Here is an 18,277-nt window from a genome sequence, read left to right on the forward strand (position 1 = left end):
TTAGAGGGATGGACTTTTGGATAGGATGGTGACCCGGACGGATGAAGTCTTCTCTGGTTAGAAAGGAAATTTGGTATTAAGAGGGCCTCACTGAATCCCAGTAATAACCAAACAACTGGTGTTGTCCAGGGCACCCGGTGGAAAGTGGGAGGCAGGAAGTAGAAAGGCTCAAGCTCCTTTCCCTGGGTCAGTTCAGGAATTTAATTTCAACAAATGTTTATTGGAGTCTAATAAGTGTTGGGCACAGTGTTAAGCACCGGGATATAAGGCTAAATCAAACGTGGTCTTGTCCTTGAGGAGCTCACACTTCAGTAAAATGTCTTCAACATTCCTCGTGCTTTAACTTTTATACTGGGACTTGTCAGGGGAGAGTTGTAGCTAAATCCATCCACACTTCTCTTCTGAAGATTTCAAAACCAGTAAAACTAGACAAGGGCATGGGGGCATGGGGGTGGAGGAGAGACGGCTACAGGGACTGGTGCCAAGCTTGGGAGCCGCCAGACGCGGGGCTCTGGTCCTGTTGCTTGCCGGCCAGGGGCAGCCAAGACCTTCCCCCGCATTGGCACCCTCGGGCTTGGCTCCGGCACAGCGAGGCTGCGGCGGTGCCAGCAGCTGGTCTGGCCCGGACGGCGACAGCCGGGAGCCCGGTAGGGGCCAAGCGCAGAGGTCCGGCTCCGGGGCGAGACTGCGCGTCCCGCGCCCGCAGCCAGGGGGCAGAGTTCCCGGGCTCTAGCCACCGCTGGCTACCTGGGGCTCAGGCCCCACCACTCCCGGCGGAGTCCGCGCCTTCTCTTGGCGAGTCTTCTGCACTAGCCTGGTCTCAGCGAGCTCAAAATTTCACTGTCCACTGTCGCTTCCGAGGGGCAGGAGCGGAGGCGCTTCGCGGGACCCGTGGCGGGAAGCGAGGTGGGGAGGGAAAGGCGGTCGGCACGCGGGGGGCGGGAGGGGACTCGAGTGGGGGATTCGAGGGACGCTGCAGCCCCGCCTCCGCCCCCTCCCCTCCTTCCCTTCAGAACCGGAGGAGCGGGGGAGCATGGACCAAACCCTGCTGCTCTGGCACCATGACGCTCGCCCGCTTCGTGGTAGCTCTGGTTTTAGGGGCGCTCCCCGAAGTGGTCGGCTTTGATCTAGTCCTCAGGTATCCCCTCCACCACCGTTATCGCCATTCGCTCCCTCCGGGTCCCCCGCACCCTTACTACCTTCCCACCCAGCAGCGGCAACAGAGGACGCCTCCGTCGCCCTCTCTCCCGCGCGTCCCGCGCGTCCCGCGCCCCCCGCCCGCGCTCCATGCCCAGCGCCTGCACGCCCTCCATGCCGGGCGCACGCCCGGGCCGCACCCCGGGGACTGCCCGGCCGGCGAGCCCTGGGTCAACGTGACGGACTTCGGCGCCCCGTGTCTGCTCTGGGCAGAGGTGCCACCCTTCCTCGAACGGTCGCCCCCGGCGAGCTGGGCTCAGCTGCGAGGGCAGCGCCACAACTTCTGCCGGAGCCCAGACGGCGCGGGCAGACCCTGGTGCTTCTATGGGAACGCCCACGGCAAGGTGGACTGGGGCTACTGCGACTGCAGACACGGTGAGTGACCCCGGGGCAGCAGCGGCGGCGGCAGCTCGGGACTGGCGGGGAGCCAGCCTGGCGTGCCGAGGGCTTTAGGTGTTCCTTGAGGAGAGCGAGTGAGAGAGTGTGTGAGAGTTCGCGTTTATATTGCCCGGCGGGATGGCTGGCTGCCGCGGAGGCACCGGCAAAGCGCACTGGTACCGTGACTTTAAATTAGCGAGGCGAGCTTTGTGTGTGAAGGTTGTCGTGAGGGTAGTTTTCGTGAGAGGTGCTGCACTCTGGGTTCCTGGATCCCGTCTCTGGCCACTGTGTGTGTTTGTGTGTGCGTGTTCGTCAGGTGGATGTGTGTTCTCTAGGGTAGTTTGCCGTGAGGACGTTACCATATTTACACGAAAGAGGCAAAGTAAGGGCGGAGATAAAGTTTCTAATTATTCGTTTTGGAAAGGGAAATATTAAATCTAATATACAACCAATAACTTTCCCCCCACCCCATAGACTCCGATTTGGAAGTATGTGATACATCTTTTTGCCTTTATTCTCACCACTGGCCTCTGAAAAAGTATGGCAAAGTCTCCTGGCCTGAATACAACTTGCCAAAGTGATGTTCAGTTCTGGGGCACAATATGGTAAATATGATTAGTGAGAGAAGAGAAAAGAAAGGAAAAAGAGATAGGAATAGTAACTATCTTAGGAAAGAAGCAACATGATATAGTCAAATTAAGTTTTCAAGAATGCCATTTTTTTTAGCTCCATATGTTATTTGTGGGCATTTGGGATTAGTTGGTGACATCAAGAGATAAAGTTGGTAAGATGTTTTGGTTTTATGGCATAATGATAACATATTAATAGGTTTAATGTAAGTGAATGATCTGCCTTTGAACAGTGCTTCATTTTGAATTGTTGAGGCTTTGTTTAATATTAGCTCGCCCCCCCCCCTGCTTAAAAGCTGGAAAGAAAAACTTCATGTCCTTCAAAATTTGAATTTCCCTTCAAACATCTTTTTGGCAGCTCTCCATCTCAGCTATGGGGCAGGGATTTCATGAATTGGGATTCTGAAATATGTTGTACTTTGTACCTTTTGGAGGTGATTTGGAGGTTAGCTTTCATAGTGCCATTCTTTTCCTGCAGACATTTTTATTTATCTGAATTGCATTAGCTTTGAGTTAAAGGAAAGTGATAGGAAGGTTAAGATCAATTATCCTTCATCCTAGAGAATGAAGTCATTGCTATACTCGTGTTTCATGGACAGAATGCCAATGTGGCTATAAAAAAAATTGAGGTGATATCAGGCAAAGAGCCCCAGCATTGTCTCATTATTTACTGTAAGATTATTTGTAGTAAAATATCGTGTTTAGCAAACATTGGAACTTTTTTTGCTTTCCTGCTATTGTACTATATTTCATATCTTTAAATGTATATTTAGGAAATATGTATGTATACGTATATACTGAAATCTCTCTCTCTCTCTCTCTCTCTCTCTCTATATATATATATATATATACTGAAAGAAAAGTGGAATTTAAAGTGAAAACACTATAGTGGTAAATTGCTGTCTGACACGTAACTCCTTTAACTTTATATTCCAAATGAGGACAGTAGGTTGTTCTTTGTTTCCCATCTTGTGTTGAATAGAAATTTAAATCTAACAGCAGCACAGACTCTGCAATGTTTTTATGTTCATAGCTAATTCTCACCAGACAGAATCCCAAACACTGCATACTTGTATGTGTAGTACTTCCTGGGGCAAAGCAATTGAACACAAGAGAAACAAAAGAAACCACCCAAGATGGGAGATAAATGCCCCATGCAAAAAAGTACAGGAAAACAATTGGCTGTCTATGTAATAATTAATTACTTTCACAGACCCAGTCTTGATAACTGAAGCTTCCCATCCTGTCCTTTACCCCTTACGTTCTGATTAGGCATGATCCATACCTTCAAAATGACTGGCATTTTCTGAACCTTATGGCTTTCTGGTCTTGGTCCTACATTTCCCTTCAGAGGGTGAACAAAGCTGTCATGAAGTAGTGAAAAGAATATGGATTTGTGCTTTAAAAAACACTTGTGTCTGTTTTGGCTCTGGCAGTAGTTGTGTAGTGTTGGGTAAGACTCTTAATTCCCAGAGTTTTGGTTTCCTTATCTGCGGAACAGCAATTCAAAGAACTTTTCCAGTTCTGAGCCTGTACCAAAATGACCTGGCCTGGTAACAGCTAGAATTTATTGAGCATGCACTCCGTGTTGGATGCTGGGCTAAGCATTTTATGTATTAGTTTTCTCATTTAATTCTCATAACAACATTAGAAGGTAGTGTCCATTTTCATGTCACAGCTCATTTTGCTCTGGTTCTTTAATTATATAAACATGTAGAAATATATGTGCTGTCTGATGACCCCATTTTTGTAGCTTAAGGACTAGTCTAAAAGGAAAGAAAAAGTGAATTATTTTTGGTTCAATGCACATGATTTCCTGTATCTTATGATTTTAAGATGTCCAGAGATTTTTTCTTTCTCTTAAAAAAAAAAAAAAAAAAACTAGAACAAAAGGAAAGAAAATTTATAGTAGTGAGATCCCTCCTTTAAAAAATAAACTGGAGGCCAGAGTCACGTATCCAGTTGCATTGAGAGAAATGAGGAAGTTGGTGCCTTCAAGGTAGAAAGTTGGTCTAAGCCTAGTTGAAGGGGCGCTGCGGGGGGATCGCAGGTGAACTAGGGCAGGGTGTGGAAATACCAGTGGCTCAAATGTCTGGAGTGAGAAAGATGATGCCTGGGCCCTAATTGTATGAATTAGTAGTAAAGAATCGTTTGGTGAATTGGAATACCCTGAATCAGCCCAGGGAGTTTGTTCTCGTAATGAGTACCTAAGGGACTTGTTAAAATACAGATACCTAGGCTCTAGCCTTCAGAAACCCTGATTGAGCAATCCTTACATCTGTCTCAGGAATGTGCTTTTTCTACTGAATGGTCAGGTCAAGGTGATTTGGATGCTGAAGACCCTTTGTCACACTTGGGAAAACCAGAGGAGGACATCAGAACCTATCTAGAATTGAGTGGTGGGTGATTAGGTAGACTGAGTCCATAATTCTGTGACTTAATTCTGCCAGGCATGGGATCAAGCAGAAGCCATGCCTATCTATGGTAATTTTGTGTCATTCTAGGAAATAGCACCACGCTTTTTCATTTGACTAGTGTGGAGGTAATAACAACCTAGTTCACCAGAATATGAGTATTAACTGCATGTGAACTAGGTTGCTTTTATGTTTCTTTTTCAGTTTATTTTATTTATTTATTTATTTAAAAGTTTTAAAAAATGTTTATCTTTGAGAGAGAGGAAGAGATAAAGTGCGAGTGGGGAAGGGGCAGAGAGAGAGGGAGACACAGAATCTGAAGCAAGCTCCGGGCTCTGAGCTGTTCGAACCCATGAACCCCGAGATCATGACCTGAGTGGAAGTCGGACACTTAACTGACTGAGCCACCCAGGCGCCCCTATTTTTATGTTTCAAGAGAAAGAATTAACAGGCAACTGATTCCCCCCAGTACCCTGCAGTAATTTAGAGCTTCCTGACTAGGAAGGCAAAATCACTTTCTAGTCATTGGTTGGCATGGCAGATAGGGAAACTTGATGCTGTGCTAATACTCTCTGTTACAAGCAGCTGAGTGGAACTCACCCATAGGTGACCGATGGCCGTTGGGTAAAACAGGTACTGTGTATAACGATAATGCTCTAATAATTGAGATTTCACCAGGAAGAATGATGCGTAGATCTGACTTTTTGTCATGTCATCATGCTAAGCTGTTCATATGCACATACCCACTCCAGTCTCCTGATTGAAACGGAGGCAGCAGACTTGCGGGACAATTGTTTACAGGCTGTACTGTTTGAAGTCCATCTGGTGTTTGAAATGATTGTTAATTAAAAAGTTGGCTGAAAGCTGTCCCTTGCATTTAAAAAAAAAAAAATGCTGCATCTTGATTCTATGTAACAGGTTCTGAAAAACATTAGCAATACCAAATTTGATACATTTCCTGGCTGGATTTTAAATTTTGAGCTCAGTCTGTTCTTCAGGATAAGGCAGATATAAAATGCTTTGATTTGGGGCATTATCTGACTATTAGAGTGAAGATTTTTTTTTTTAAGAAGAAAGTAAGACATCCATTGCTATTGCCTTTTATGAATGATTATCTCGAAGTGTATACACACATGTGGTCACTGTCTTTGAGTGTGGGTGTGTGTGTGTGTTAAGATAATATTTGTAAAAGTGATTTGGTTCAAAATTGTGGAGGCAGACCTAAATATCCAGCAATAAGATACTACATAGAGGTCCCTTCATTTAATAGATACTAGGTAGTTTCTAAAGTGCTAATTGTAAAGATTACATATAAAAACTGGAAAAATGCTGATGATAATGTTAATGGGAAAAGATGGATACCAAATTTATATACATTATGACTATGAAAATAAATATGCCTTTAGAAGAGAAAACAAATTATAATTACAAACTTGGGTATGAATGTGGCTTGGATCAGTAAGGGTGGTTTTGATGGCAAAGAATAGAAAGCCCAATTCAAAATGACTGAAGCAATAAGGAGATTAATTGTTCATATTACAAAAAGTTGGGCTCCAACATGCTACAGCTCTGTTTCTGTTGTTCTCTTGCCTCCTCTGTTCTCTAAATGTGGCTTTTATTGTTAGGCTAGTGGTTATTCCAGGCTTCATGTTGAGATAGGATAGCCTGCAGTAGAAAGAGAGGGCCCCTCCTCATGTAGGTCCCATTGAAAGAGCAAGGAAACCTTCCTAGAATTCCCCCACAGACTTCCTCCTGCGTTTCATTGGCTAAGACTGGATCACATGTTCCTCTGGCACTCTCTGGAAGGGGAAATTCAGTTAACACAATTGCATAGTTTAATCAAGATTTACCTCTGAACACATGGGGACTTTCCTACCAAGACAAAGTGAGATGGTTGTTGAGGAGAACCAACAGGGTCTGCTAAGAAGTATGGTTGGAGTTTGTCCCTCCATTTGGGAACCTTAACACTGTTAAAAAAAAAATAGTAGTAAGTAGGAGTGCCTGGGTGGCTTATTAGGTAAAGCATCTGACTCTTGATTTCTGCTTGGGTTATGATCTCACCGTTCATGAGTTCAAGCCCCACATTGGGCTCTGCGCTGACAGTACAGAGCCAGCTTTGGATTCTCTGTCTCCGTTTCTCTTTGCCCCTCCCTCACTTGTGCTTGTGCACTCTCTTTCAAAAATAAACGTTAAAAAAGTAGTAGTAAGTAATTTTAAAAATTGTGCTGTGAAATGTTACATTCATTTTTCAGCTGTATCTAGATGAATCACATTTAGACCCTGATTTGATTGAAAAAGCATATTTTCTTATTTTACGATGCAGTTTGCAGGTCTAGTAAATTTATGTCTGAAATGAATAATCCCATAATTGTTAAGAATATGGAAGTTAACTCAGTTGCTTGGTAAACACTTTTAATTCTAATTTTTAAGCCTCCCCCATCCCTGAGTTAACTTGTAAAGAAAGCTGTTCTCTGAAGTCTCTTCCTTTGGTCTGCATTGTAAACAGGCATTCAGTGCATCTATATTAGCAATTGATTTAGACTGCCTTCTATGTGATTGATGCCCTGTTGTCTAGAAAATCAGGAAATGTTTATTTTTTGCCTCTTATTATCTTACTTTTCTAGAGCCACCCCCCCTCACCCCTCCTCCCTTTTCTTCCTGCAAGTCAGCACAATAATATTAATAAAAAATTTATTATATGCAGAGCACTAAAGTAGTGAGATTCCCCCCCCCCCCCACGCACCACTACAAGATACAACCTCAGTACTTTTTATTACGCTTACCAGAAGGACACAAAGAATGGAAAATGCCAATCCTTCTAACAAGGCAAAAGTAGATTTCATTAAATGTTTTGTGAGTTCACAGTAGGAGCAGCAATTACAACGATGAATAAGAAATCACCTGTATCCTCTGGTTGAGATGTCAGAAGAATACTAAGCATTTTCTTTACCTTTCCTGTGATACCTATTCTGGGAGACAGATAAGAGGATTACTACCAGGAGTAGTTTAATTTCATCACTCAGAACTGAAAAATAAAATGCTAATACCCACACCATTGCTTATATATGAATAGTTCAGAGACACACAGCTGGTGTAATTTCCCTCTAGGGTTATCTATATATTGTTAGTATGTCATAATTAAACCATGGATAGAGTCTTCTTTTGCATAATACTGTGTAATATTTTAAATGAAGGAATAATTGAATTTCTAATAATCTCAATGTAAGTGGGTAGAATTGCTTATTGAAAGGATACTCTCATTGTTTTGATACTCTCTCGTTTTGAATTAGACCAGATTTTTTTTTCTCAGCACTGAAGGTATCTACATGAATAATAAATGAACAACTAATATGAATTATAGATGTGATCTAATGGAGGTAGATATAGTTCAGTTGGATCTCAGTCCAGGGGAATGTTTCATGTGTTAAAAGATGGATTTGATTTCATTTTGACATGGCATGATTTGAATAAAATCTATTTCACAATGCTAAAGCCAGTTATGGGTGAATACAATTATAAGCAAAAATAGTATACCTTAGTACTATCAAATAGGGTATAGGATGAAAATAACATCAAAATTAAACTTGCCTCCTGTACTGTACTTGAAAAATGCAACTAACAACCTCCCAATTCAGTTGTTTCTAGGCAATGTGAATTTTTTTGTATATTTTATAATTAAGATAGGAAATGATCATTTAATGTATTTCCCAAGGGTTGCATTTGGTATAAGACATAGGATTATGTTTAATTCATTTGTGAAATACATGTACTAAACCGTCCAACATGTAATGGGGCTTTTTTCTTCTGAATGGTTCATAAACTGAAGTTTCTCTATGACTTCAGCTTTAAGTATACTTTGTGTCAAAGATCTGAGCAATAACTTGATGTCATCAGCATGCATTCTTTCTGATTCCACCAGAACAATAGCAATGACTAAAATGAATTATTTTGTGCTTTTGTGAAGTTCAGTAATAGATGAGAAAGGATTTGTATGATAATGGTAATTTTATTTTGTTCATTTTTTGAGTTGTGATTTTAAGAGATGTCGGGGCGCCTGGGTGGTGCAGTCGGTTGAGCGTCCGACTTCAGCCAGGTCACGATCTCGCGGTCCGTGAGTTCGAGCCCCGCGTCGGGCTCTGGGCTAATGGCTCAGAGCCTGGAGCCTGTTTCCGATTCTGTGTCTCCCTCTCTCTCTGCCCCTCCCCCATTCATGCTCTGTCTCTCTCTATCCCCAAAATAAATAAATGTTGAAAAAAAAAATTTAAGAGATGTAAAAATATTTATTATTAATTCTATTCAGAAAACACTACTTCCTTTTTTTTTTGCTGTTTTTTCTTTCTCTTCAAACAAGCGAATGCCATTCTCTAAGTACATGTTAGTTAACTAAATAAGCATATCTTGTCATTTGGTTTATTTTGGAATGAGCTGGACTTACAGAACAAAGATCACTGACCCACTTGGTTCCTTTCCTAATATTTCTTTTAGGTGTCCTTGAAGCATGGAGTATGAAAAGGGTGGTTTTGCTAGCTGTCCAAGGAGGGATAATACCTTAAGGGCTCTATTAGTTTGCTAGAGCTGCTATGATGAGTACCACAACTGAGTGGGTTAAACAATAGAAGTGTATTTTTTCACAGTTCTGGAGGCTTAAAGTCTGAGGTCAAGGTATCAGCAGGGCCACCTTTCCTCTGAAGACATCAGGGAAGGATCTTTTCCAGGGCTCTCTTAGTTTCTGAGAGTTCCATGGCTTGTCATACTGTAAACCCCATCTTCAGCTGTTATTCTCCTGCTGTGTGGGTCTCTGTGTCCAAATTCCTCCTTTTTATAAGAACACAGTCATACTAGATTAGAGACCACCCTTATGCCCTCATGTTAACTTCGTCATCAACAAAGACCTTATTTACAAATAAGGTCACATCTGTAGGTAGTGGAAGTTTTTTGGGGGGAATAGAATTCAACCCATCATAATAGCCTTAAAAAGTGACAAACCAATGAAACAAATGAAGGGAATTTTAATCTAGTCAGCTGTTCTCTGGAAGATTTTCTTGTGTCCATTGAGACTGATAAAATGGTTAAAGAGAATCCTTCTTTTTTTTTTTTTTTTCCAACGTTTATTTATTTTTGGGACAGAGAGAGACAGAGCATGAACGGGGGAGGGGCAGAGAGAGAGGGAGACACAGAATCGGAAACAGGCTCCAGGCTCCGAGCCATCAGCCCAGAGCCTGACGCGGGGCTTGAACTCACGGACCACGAGATCGTGACCTGGCTGAAGTCGGACACTTAACCGACTGTGCCACCCAGGCGCCCCAAGAGAATCCTTCTTTAATGTCGTTCCATTTGGGGAATTCTTGTGTTTAAAAAAAATTTTTTTTTAAATTTTAAGTAAACTCTATTCCACAAGTAAGGCTCAAACTCATGACCCTCTGAGATTCAGAGTCTCATGCTGTGCTGACTGAGGCAACCAGGCACCCGAGGAATTCCTGGTTTTTAGCAAATTTTCCCATAAAGCAAATTTGAGCAACATGCATCTTTTATGCTCCCTTTCTTTTACAAAACTAGAGGTATAACTACATAGAAGAAAAATAAGAGTAAACTGAAATGACAATAGTTTCAACAGTTTTAGCAGGGAATTAAGATAGTGGAATTCTGAGCATTGTTGTACATTGGCACATTTCGCCTTTAGGTGATTGTAATACCAACAGACACTTAACTTTTTTTGAGGAGTGGGCAATCCATTTCATGAACTCCAGGGACACCTCTCCATGACATGATATCACACACAGCTTTACAGTTCCAGACTTCCTTCTAGTACTGGTTCAGTTTATAATTTCGTAGTGCCTGTTATAGTTGGCCTAAAACCTCTGTTAAGACTTCAAAATTTAAATTATTATTAACACATTTTAAAAGTAGGAATATTTAGAATAGAATAGTTTCCATCAAATTGTCACTTGAGGGGCTTTAAGACTGGGCAGCCCATGTTGTACAGAGACATTAGCTGAGACTGTGAGGAACATGGCAAAGTAGTTGGCTGGAGGAAGGGGAGTGTGAGGGAGGGAGGAGGGATCAATTTTAGGTAATAAAAGAACTTTATTATTAGGACAGCAGTATAAATGAGTTTACCAGGCTTTGACCTTTGTGGAGTGCTTCATTGTTCCATCCTATCTTTTTTTGTTGTTGTTGAGCTAAGGATATTTCCTTTTCTTCACTTTGTAATTGTTCACCTATAAATTTGTGCAGATGTATAGTCCTGCAAATTTGTACAACCCATGAAGTGGGTCCTCCACTGGAGGGTCAGCCTCAGATGTAGATCCCTGGAAAGTCACTTCTATCCTGTTGGCAGTGTATAAAACTTACTCAGGCTGTCTTACACTTCTGCCTGGCTAATTTATTCCCATAAAATGTTTGGTAGATTAGTTGCAGTATTTCAAATTAGAATAGAATATTTCAAATAGAATGGTGAAAGCCAACATGACATAATGCATAAAGTGCATTATGCAAAGAACATAAATGCACAGACATGAAAAAGACATAAAATGCAAAAACAAGGCAGGGTCTTTGCTCAGGTTCAGAGATGGTAGAAATGACAGGAATCTAGGAGACAGTTGGAAACAGAGGAACAGTAGGAAGGATGAGAACTGAGGAAATGGTCCTGTCAGTTGATTTGGTCGAAATCTTTATTATCCATAAATTGAGGGAAATGCGTTACATGCATTTTTAAAGATTTTGACCACCTTAACCATTCTAAGAAAATAAATGAAGCAAGAACAGAGTAAAACCAAAACCAAATAAAAACTACTTATCTTAAGTGTATGTCAATCCTTTACCATTTTGGAGCATGTATTATGCTGATAGTTTTTAAAGTGCTCTTTCAAATAATTATTTGAAGAATTATGAACTGCATGGAATTATGTACCATTAAGAACTACTCACTCTGATTCCAAAGTAGATAATTTCTCAGAATATTTTAGAAATTGTTATGGCCTTAAGAAAAGGATAAACTGGGGCGCCTGGGTGGCGCAGTTGGTTAAGCGTCCGACTTCAGCCAGGTCACGATCTCGCAGTCCGTGAGTTCGAGCCCCGTGTCAGGCTCTGGGCTGATGGCTCGGAGCCTGGAGCCTGTTTCCAATTCTGTGTCTCCCTCTCTCTCTGCCCCTCCCCCGTTCATGCTCTGTCTCTCTCTGTCCCAAAAATAAATAAAAAACATTGAAAAAAAATTAAAAAAAAAAAAAAGAAAGAAAAGGATAAACTACTTTGAGGGCTGGGGGATGGAAGCACTACTGGAAAGGTGTGTGCCTTGCAAATGTTGGTGTTGGGAATGGATTCCGATGGAGAAGTCATTAGCCATTGACATGCAAATTGACTTTCCAGAATTGCAAATATTTGTATTCACTTGTTAAAGAGAAACTGGATGAACACTCCACATTTCTTGCCATGAAGCAGATACAGCTAAATGAATCCAGGCTTTCACAGCATGTTTGGAGAATCTGAGGAATGATGGAGGAACTGATAGTTGACCTGGAAGCTGTTTCCAGCTCTGTCACTGCATTCTAATGATGTAAGGGTGATAATTATACTTTATGCAGAGTTTTCTATGCCTTATCTCCAAATGCCTTAATCTTTAGATGTTATGTATGCATCATTTCTTATTGGTAGCTTTTTGGTGATTTAGGCAGTATGTTACATTTTTTATGATTTTTTTAACCTGCACAAGTAGTATTCCAGTTTGTTTTCATTGCTAGAACTTTCTTCCAACCCTTTGACTCGAGTAATCTAGTGGAGGAGGATTAATAGATAATAGATCAATTTAAATATCATTTCAAATAATGTTTGTTTGAGGTGAGCAAGTGAATTCTTTGAGTTGAAATAAAATGCTGGCATTTGCAATATGCATAATATTATGTAGGTCTCTGTGGAAGAGATTTTGTGATTAAAAAATCATTAAAGCTCAGTTAAACTCTTCAGACATATTTCTTTAAAAATGTTGTGCAGTTCACACTCTTCTTTGAGCCAAACAGGGCTTCCTCCTGCTTAGTGAACTAAAGAGGTTTGGAATGTGTGAGTGATTAAGATTTATCTGCCATGTGAATGATCCATGCCCATGCTCTCTCCTGAATAATCAGGATTTGGCAGCGTAATGTGTTCCTTCCATTTAATATTGTCTTAATATTGTTTGAATTAAATGACACTTTGTATTTATCATGAGAAATACAATATGTGTTTCTTAAATAGTTTCATTTCTAAATGATGATGACTTGGAAAATAATAGTGGGAGATGCCTGGGCCCCTGCAAATGAAGTGAATGGATAATTTGTGAATCTAATATTTTGGAAAAATTATTTTAAAGTCAGACTTTGAAACAACTTTGAAATATGCAAAATATGACAGTTTTTTGATAGAACTTAATTTCTTGATTTCTTTATCTGTGAAATGATAAGTGCTTCTATCTCTGCTTAAGTGCCCGACTTGTGGCCTCCCAGTAGCCACTTTGCAAACCAATGGCAATTAGAAGGGAAACCTGAATTCATCTACACTTTTTTTGTTTAAGTTTACTTATTTGTTCTGAGGACACAGAGACAGTGCAAGCGGGGGAGGGGCAGAGAGGAGAGACAGAGAATTCCAAGCAGGTTCCCAGCTGTCAGCCCAGACACCTATGCAGGGCTCGAACTCATGAGACCGAGACCGTGAGATCATGACCTGAGCTGAAACCAAGAGTCAAACGCTCAACCAACTGAGCCCCCGCAGGCACCCTGATCCATCCTCACTTTTATGGGATGTTATTTTTCCTGAGGTGCTTGCATTTGTTTTTTTTAAATTTTTTCTTAATGTTTATTTGTGAGAGAGAGAGAGAGAAAAAAAAGACAAAGCACAAGCAGGGGACTGGCAGAGAGAGGAAGACACAGAATCTCAAACAGACTTCAGGCCCTGAGCTGTCAGCACGGAGCCCCATGCAGGGCTCGAACTCATGAACTGTGAGATCATGACCTGAGCAAAGTTGGTTGCTTAACCAGCTGAGCCACCCTGGTGCCCCATGAGGGTGCTCGAATTTTAATTTTGACTCTTTTCAAGACTGGAAAGAATGACTCAAGTCGTGATCTCTGCAGCAGCTGAGTGAAGATGGTGTGTAAGGGAAGGCAAATTTCCAGGGACACTCATTATACCAAACAATTCTACCTAGTGGCAGTTTTCCTAAGATTGACATTAGGCAATGCTTTTAATACCACCACCTTTTTGAAATTATAGACACAATCTTTAGAATTTTCATGACTACTGCTTGAAGTTAAAAGGGGAAACAGCATTTTGCTCTTTAGTGATGAACAAATCCCATAGAAGGAATATATAACGCAGTCAGTTACAACTAATTTGTAAATAGAGCACTGAATTTTGTTTCTCTGCTTCTTATCTATGACCTCATGTGAAGTGGAAGATGATACACAAATGATAAGCATTTTGTATGGGATATAATCCAATATTTGGGATGTAACATCAGACATTAGTCATACTCTTCCACATTGTCCCCTTTTAAAATGTAATTGGACTTTCTGTTTGCTTAGCTAAAGAAGAAAACAGAAGTAGTATTGACACCATGAAGTCAATTATCAAAAAAAATAAACTAAATAAAAAAGAATCTGCTAAACCCTCATTTAAAGAAAGAAGCGCATGCCATTAACATGGACACTGAATTGTTCTGACTGGATCTCTCACCACTTATGTGGGAAAATCATGTTAACTAAGGAATGGTGAAGTAATAATGTTCAAATGCTGATTTGCTATTAAGGGATTTTGGGATTCTTTTCCGCTTCAGGGTCAGTACGACTTCGAGGTGGCAAAAATGAGTTTGAAGGCACAGTGGAAATCTATGCGAATGGAGTTTGGGGCACAGTGTGTAGCAGCCACTGGGATGATTCCGATGCATCAGTCATTTGTCACCAGCTGCAGCAGGGGTGAGTTCGCCCATCCTTGACCCGATCAGGCTGCTAATATTTGCAAATAATGGTGGGCACCCATCACTGCTGTGGAAAGATGACATCTTCCTTCCTTCTCATGTCCCTTATTCTCCCTTTACACAAGAGTTATAAAGAAAGGGCTGCATGTGGAAGGAATGCTAACCAGAAAATATGCAAATGCTAAGTGGTCAAAAGTCAAAAGCATCTTTTGCTCTTTGTCTTTAACATTAATTGTTTAGTCCTAGGAAATAAAGAATTTGATTCTGAGAATTGTAATTTCTCAGTAGCTCATGCAGCCCTAGACTGCTGTCATTTGCATTTAACTGTCTACTTTTAGCCATCCACAGCTTACATCTTTTTGTGCGTGAAGAAGGCGGTATTTACCTGTGCTTCCATCCCGAAATGGGTAAGGGGTGATGTCCAGGCCTGGGGGTTCTGTGCTGAGGAGGTCCTGCTAGAGAATGGCTGCTTTCATCAGCCCCAGCAGTGCCCTGCAGTGACCGTGGCTTCTTGGCTGCTCCAAGCGCTCTCTGTGAAACAGTCTGTCCGCTCCAACTTCCAACAGCCCTGGCACCTTTATGCCAATTGCCAGGGGATTTCACCAGGAGCAGAAGGCTCCATTTCGGAACACAAGGTTTTGCTTTTGTGGTTGCTCTTATTGTTCTGTTTTTGTGTCTCATTTATTTTTTTTCTAAGTACACATGCCAGATGTTTTTCTTGGCCTTTATCTCTAGAGATCTTTAGAAAGTGTGGAAAATATCTTGTTTTGAATAGACAGGTCCAAAAGACTGAAAGAAAATTTTGCAGTTTACAAATATTTTGGACTAATAATCAGTGAGTGGTAATATCAAAGATGATGATAGAAATGAAAAGGTTAATCAACTGCAGTCAGATCAGTAAGACATTTAATCTGCCTGCCTCCTCCTGTCTTCCCACTAGGAAGCTTTGCAAACAGAACTTCAGGTAAGGGAATCTGATTACTCTGATTACTTATATTATCTCTTAGTTGTCCTTTTATTTGATTATTATTATTAATAATCTCTACACCCAAAATAAAGCTTGAATTCACGACCCTGAGATCAAGAGTTGCATGTTCTTCTAACTGAGCCAGCCAGGTGCCCCTCAGTAGTCCATTTTGTAAAAAAGAATTGTACAATTAGATCAGAGCAGCTCAGAATTATTGCTATTAAGACATGTTCATATTTTTCTTAAATGTTTATTTGAGAGAGAGAGAGAGAGAGCACAAGTGCCCATGAGCAGGAGAGGGGCAGACAGAAAGGGAGAGAGAGAATCCCAAGCAGGCTCCATGCTGTCAGCACAGAGTCCAAAGTGGGGGCTTGATCCCACGAACTGTGAGATCATGACCTGTGCTGAAACCAAGAGTCAGTCACTTAACTAACTGAGCCACCCAGGTGCCCTAAGACATATTCATATTTTTGATATATCCTGAATGTTTACTGTTTGGGTTGATGGAAGCTGTTGTATGGAGACAGTTCTAGAGATTACCCTGTTAATCAGATAAGCATTTAATCTTTTTAAAATTTAATATCAATTTCTAAATATTAAAAGTTACTTATAAAAGATGTAGATTAGGTGAGTTAAAGCAGAGCCCATCTGCATGTTATTATTTTATTCATTGGTTTCAAAGTCTTGCTAGCAAATACTATATATAAGGCTTTAAAAATTATGAATGATCACCTCTCTTGATATTATCTTGCTTACATGTAGTAATAATAATCATTTTGAAAATGCTGGCCTAAAATATTAGAGTAGGAAAGAATCTTTAAGCATCCAGACCCCTCCTTTTATACATCAGAAAGCAGAGCTTGCAGAAACGTGCAGCTTAGAGTAATTTGCAGCTGAGTCCAGACTAGAATCCAAGTCTCATGGAGCCACACGACACACTTCTACAAAATCACCAGGCTTTTCCTTAATATCTGTAGTATTTACCCATTTTCCCCTAAAATTAGCTATAGGTAGTAAAGGCACATGCATACCATTAGTCCTGTAAGATTGATTAAAGACTCATAAGTAATCAACCCAAATTTTGATCTCCTGAGTTTTGACTTGCTTGAAACTTATGTAGTTTTTTTTCTTTGTTTTTCTTTTCCTTCCACATCCATCTTTATTGATTTCTTCGATTTTTAAAAATCTAAATACTTTGACAAAAAAAATTCACCTGTATTTGATAAACCTAACCTCAATCATTGTATTTCCAGAGGAAAAGGAGTAGCAAAACAAACCCCGTTTTCTGGACTGGGCCTTATTCCCATTTATTGGAGCAATGTCCGTTGCCGAGGAGATGAAGAAAATATACTGCTTTGTGAAAAAGACATCTGGCAGGGTGGGGTGTGTCCTCAGAAGATGGCAGCTGCTGTCACATGTAGCTTTTCCCATGGTAAAAAAAAAAAAAAAAGCCTCTTTTTTTTACTTTCATTATGTTTTCCACAAAATTCCAGATGATAAAATTGTCTTCGTTAAACCATTTCCTAAAAGAGTTTAAATACAGACATAAGCCTGAATCATCATATTTTACAGTCAAATAGTCTTTAGTTAGGAGTGCGTCTAACATTCTGAATTCCATTTGACTTTCAAATGGTATCTCACTTTTAGTGTGTTTTCTCTTTTCTCTAATTTGTTTACAGAAATATTATATATGAAACATTTATTTTGCTAATGGAAAGTCATGATAGAATCAAGATGGAAAATCATCTTGAAATCAAATATAGAATACAGAAACTACAACAAAATATTGTCACTATATTTATAGGATAGAATATCATCATGGTACCATTATTCTCCTTTGAGTTGTAGACAGCACATTCCATAATATGGATAACTGCCTTGGATAAAGGCTCCTTCCATGCACCACACCCTCGTCATGAGATGATGAACTATATGGTTTCAGTACACAAAAATATGCATATATTCATATAAACATAAGTAAAGGACGGACTAGCTGCTTTTCATGACGGCTGATGGGTTTTCTGGGGATCATATTTTAATTTTTTTTAATGTTTATTTTTGAGAGAGATACAAAGTATAAGCAGGGGAAGGGCAGAGAAAGAGGGAGACACAATCTGAAGCAGGCTCCAGGTTCCAAGGTGTCCGCACAGAACTGGATGCGGGGCTTGAACTCACAAACCGTGAGATCATGACCTGAGCCGATGTTGGATGGTTAACCAACTGAGCCACCGACGTGCCCCTGGGGATCATGTTTTAATGATCTGACAAGCACACAGAAAATCATTTGAAAGAGCATTCAGTGAGGTAGTTGACTGTCACAGCACACTGTCACAGCATCCCTTCTTGCATTCTCCTTGGAGACAGAAGCATGATCAGATATCCCAGGTCCTAAAAAGCTAGCAGCCAGCCCAGGGCATTGGTTTCTGTTGGAGTACAAATATCAGGGGAAGAATGGAAAAATTTCTCACCACAAAAAAAAACCAGAGTCTCAATTTAAAGTAATTCCTATGAATTGGCTGGGAGAACCAGTTGGAAGATAGGGGACAGGTATGTGCTCAGAGAACCACAGTTCTTTTTTGAGTGGGCCAGATGCGTGTTAAATCTTGGTGTTTTGTAAATTTTTCCTTTTCTTCCTTTGATTCTCCACTTTTGGGTAATGCTGCTTTGAGCAGTGCATGTTTATGCATTGCTGCCTCAAGGATGATGTAAATTGGGCTCAATAATGCACTGCTTTTTGTAGATTATTACTTGT

At 40.7% G+C, this 18,277-nt stretch overlaps 1 protein-coding gene across 1 annotated transcript in view; it reads left to right on the forward strand.

Moving 5' to 3' along the window:
- The first annotated feature begins 789 nt into the window (after window positions 1-789).
- Window positions 790-18,277, forward strand: part of PRSS12 (serine protease 12) — a 77,728-nt gene continuing 60,240 nt past the window's right edge. The window contains exons 1-4 of the mRNA XM_040475040.1: window positions 790-906; window positions 1,014-1,572; window positions 14,418-14,556; window positions 16,779-16,957. Coding sequence (XP_040330974.1) covers window positions 1,062-1,572; window positions 14,418-14,556; window positions 16,779-16,957 — 829 coding nt within the window. The 5' untranslated portion in view covers window positions 790-906; window positions 1,014-1,061. The remainder of the gene's footprint in view (window positions 907-1,013; window positions 1,573-14,417; window positions 14,557-16,778; window positions 16,958-18,277) is intronic.

Source organism: Herpailurus yagouaroundi, unplaced genomic scaffold (genome assembly GCF_014898765.1).
Source record: "Herpailurus yagouaroundi ecotype Mexico unplaced genomic scaffold, PumYag 28, whole genome shotgun sequence".
Taxonomy (NCBI): Eukaryota; Metazoa; Chordata; class Mammalia; order Carnivora; family Felidae; genus Herpailurus; species Herpailurus yagouaroundi.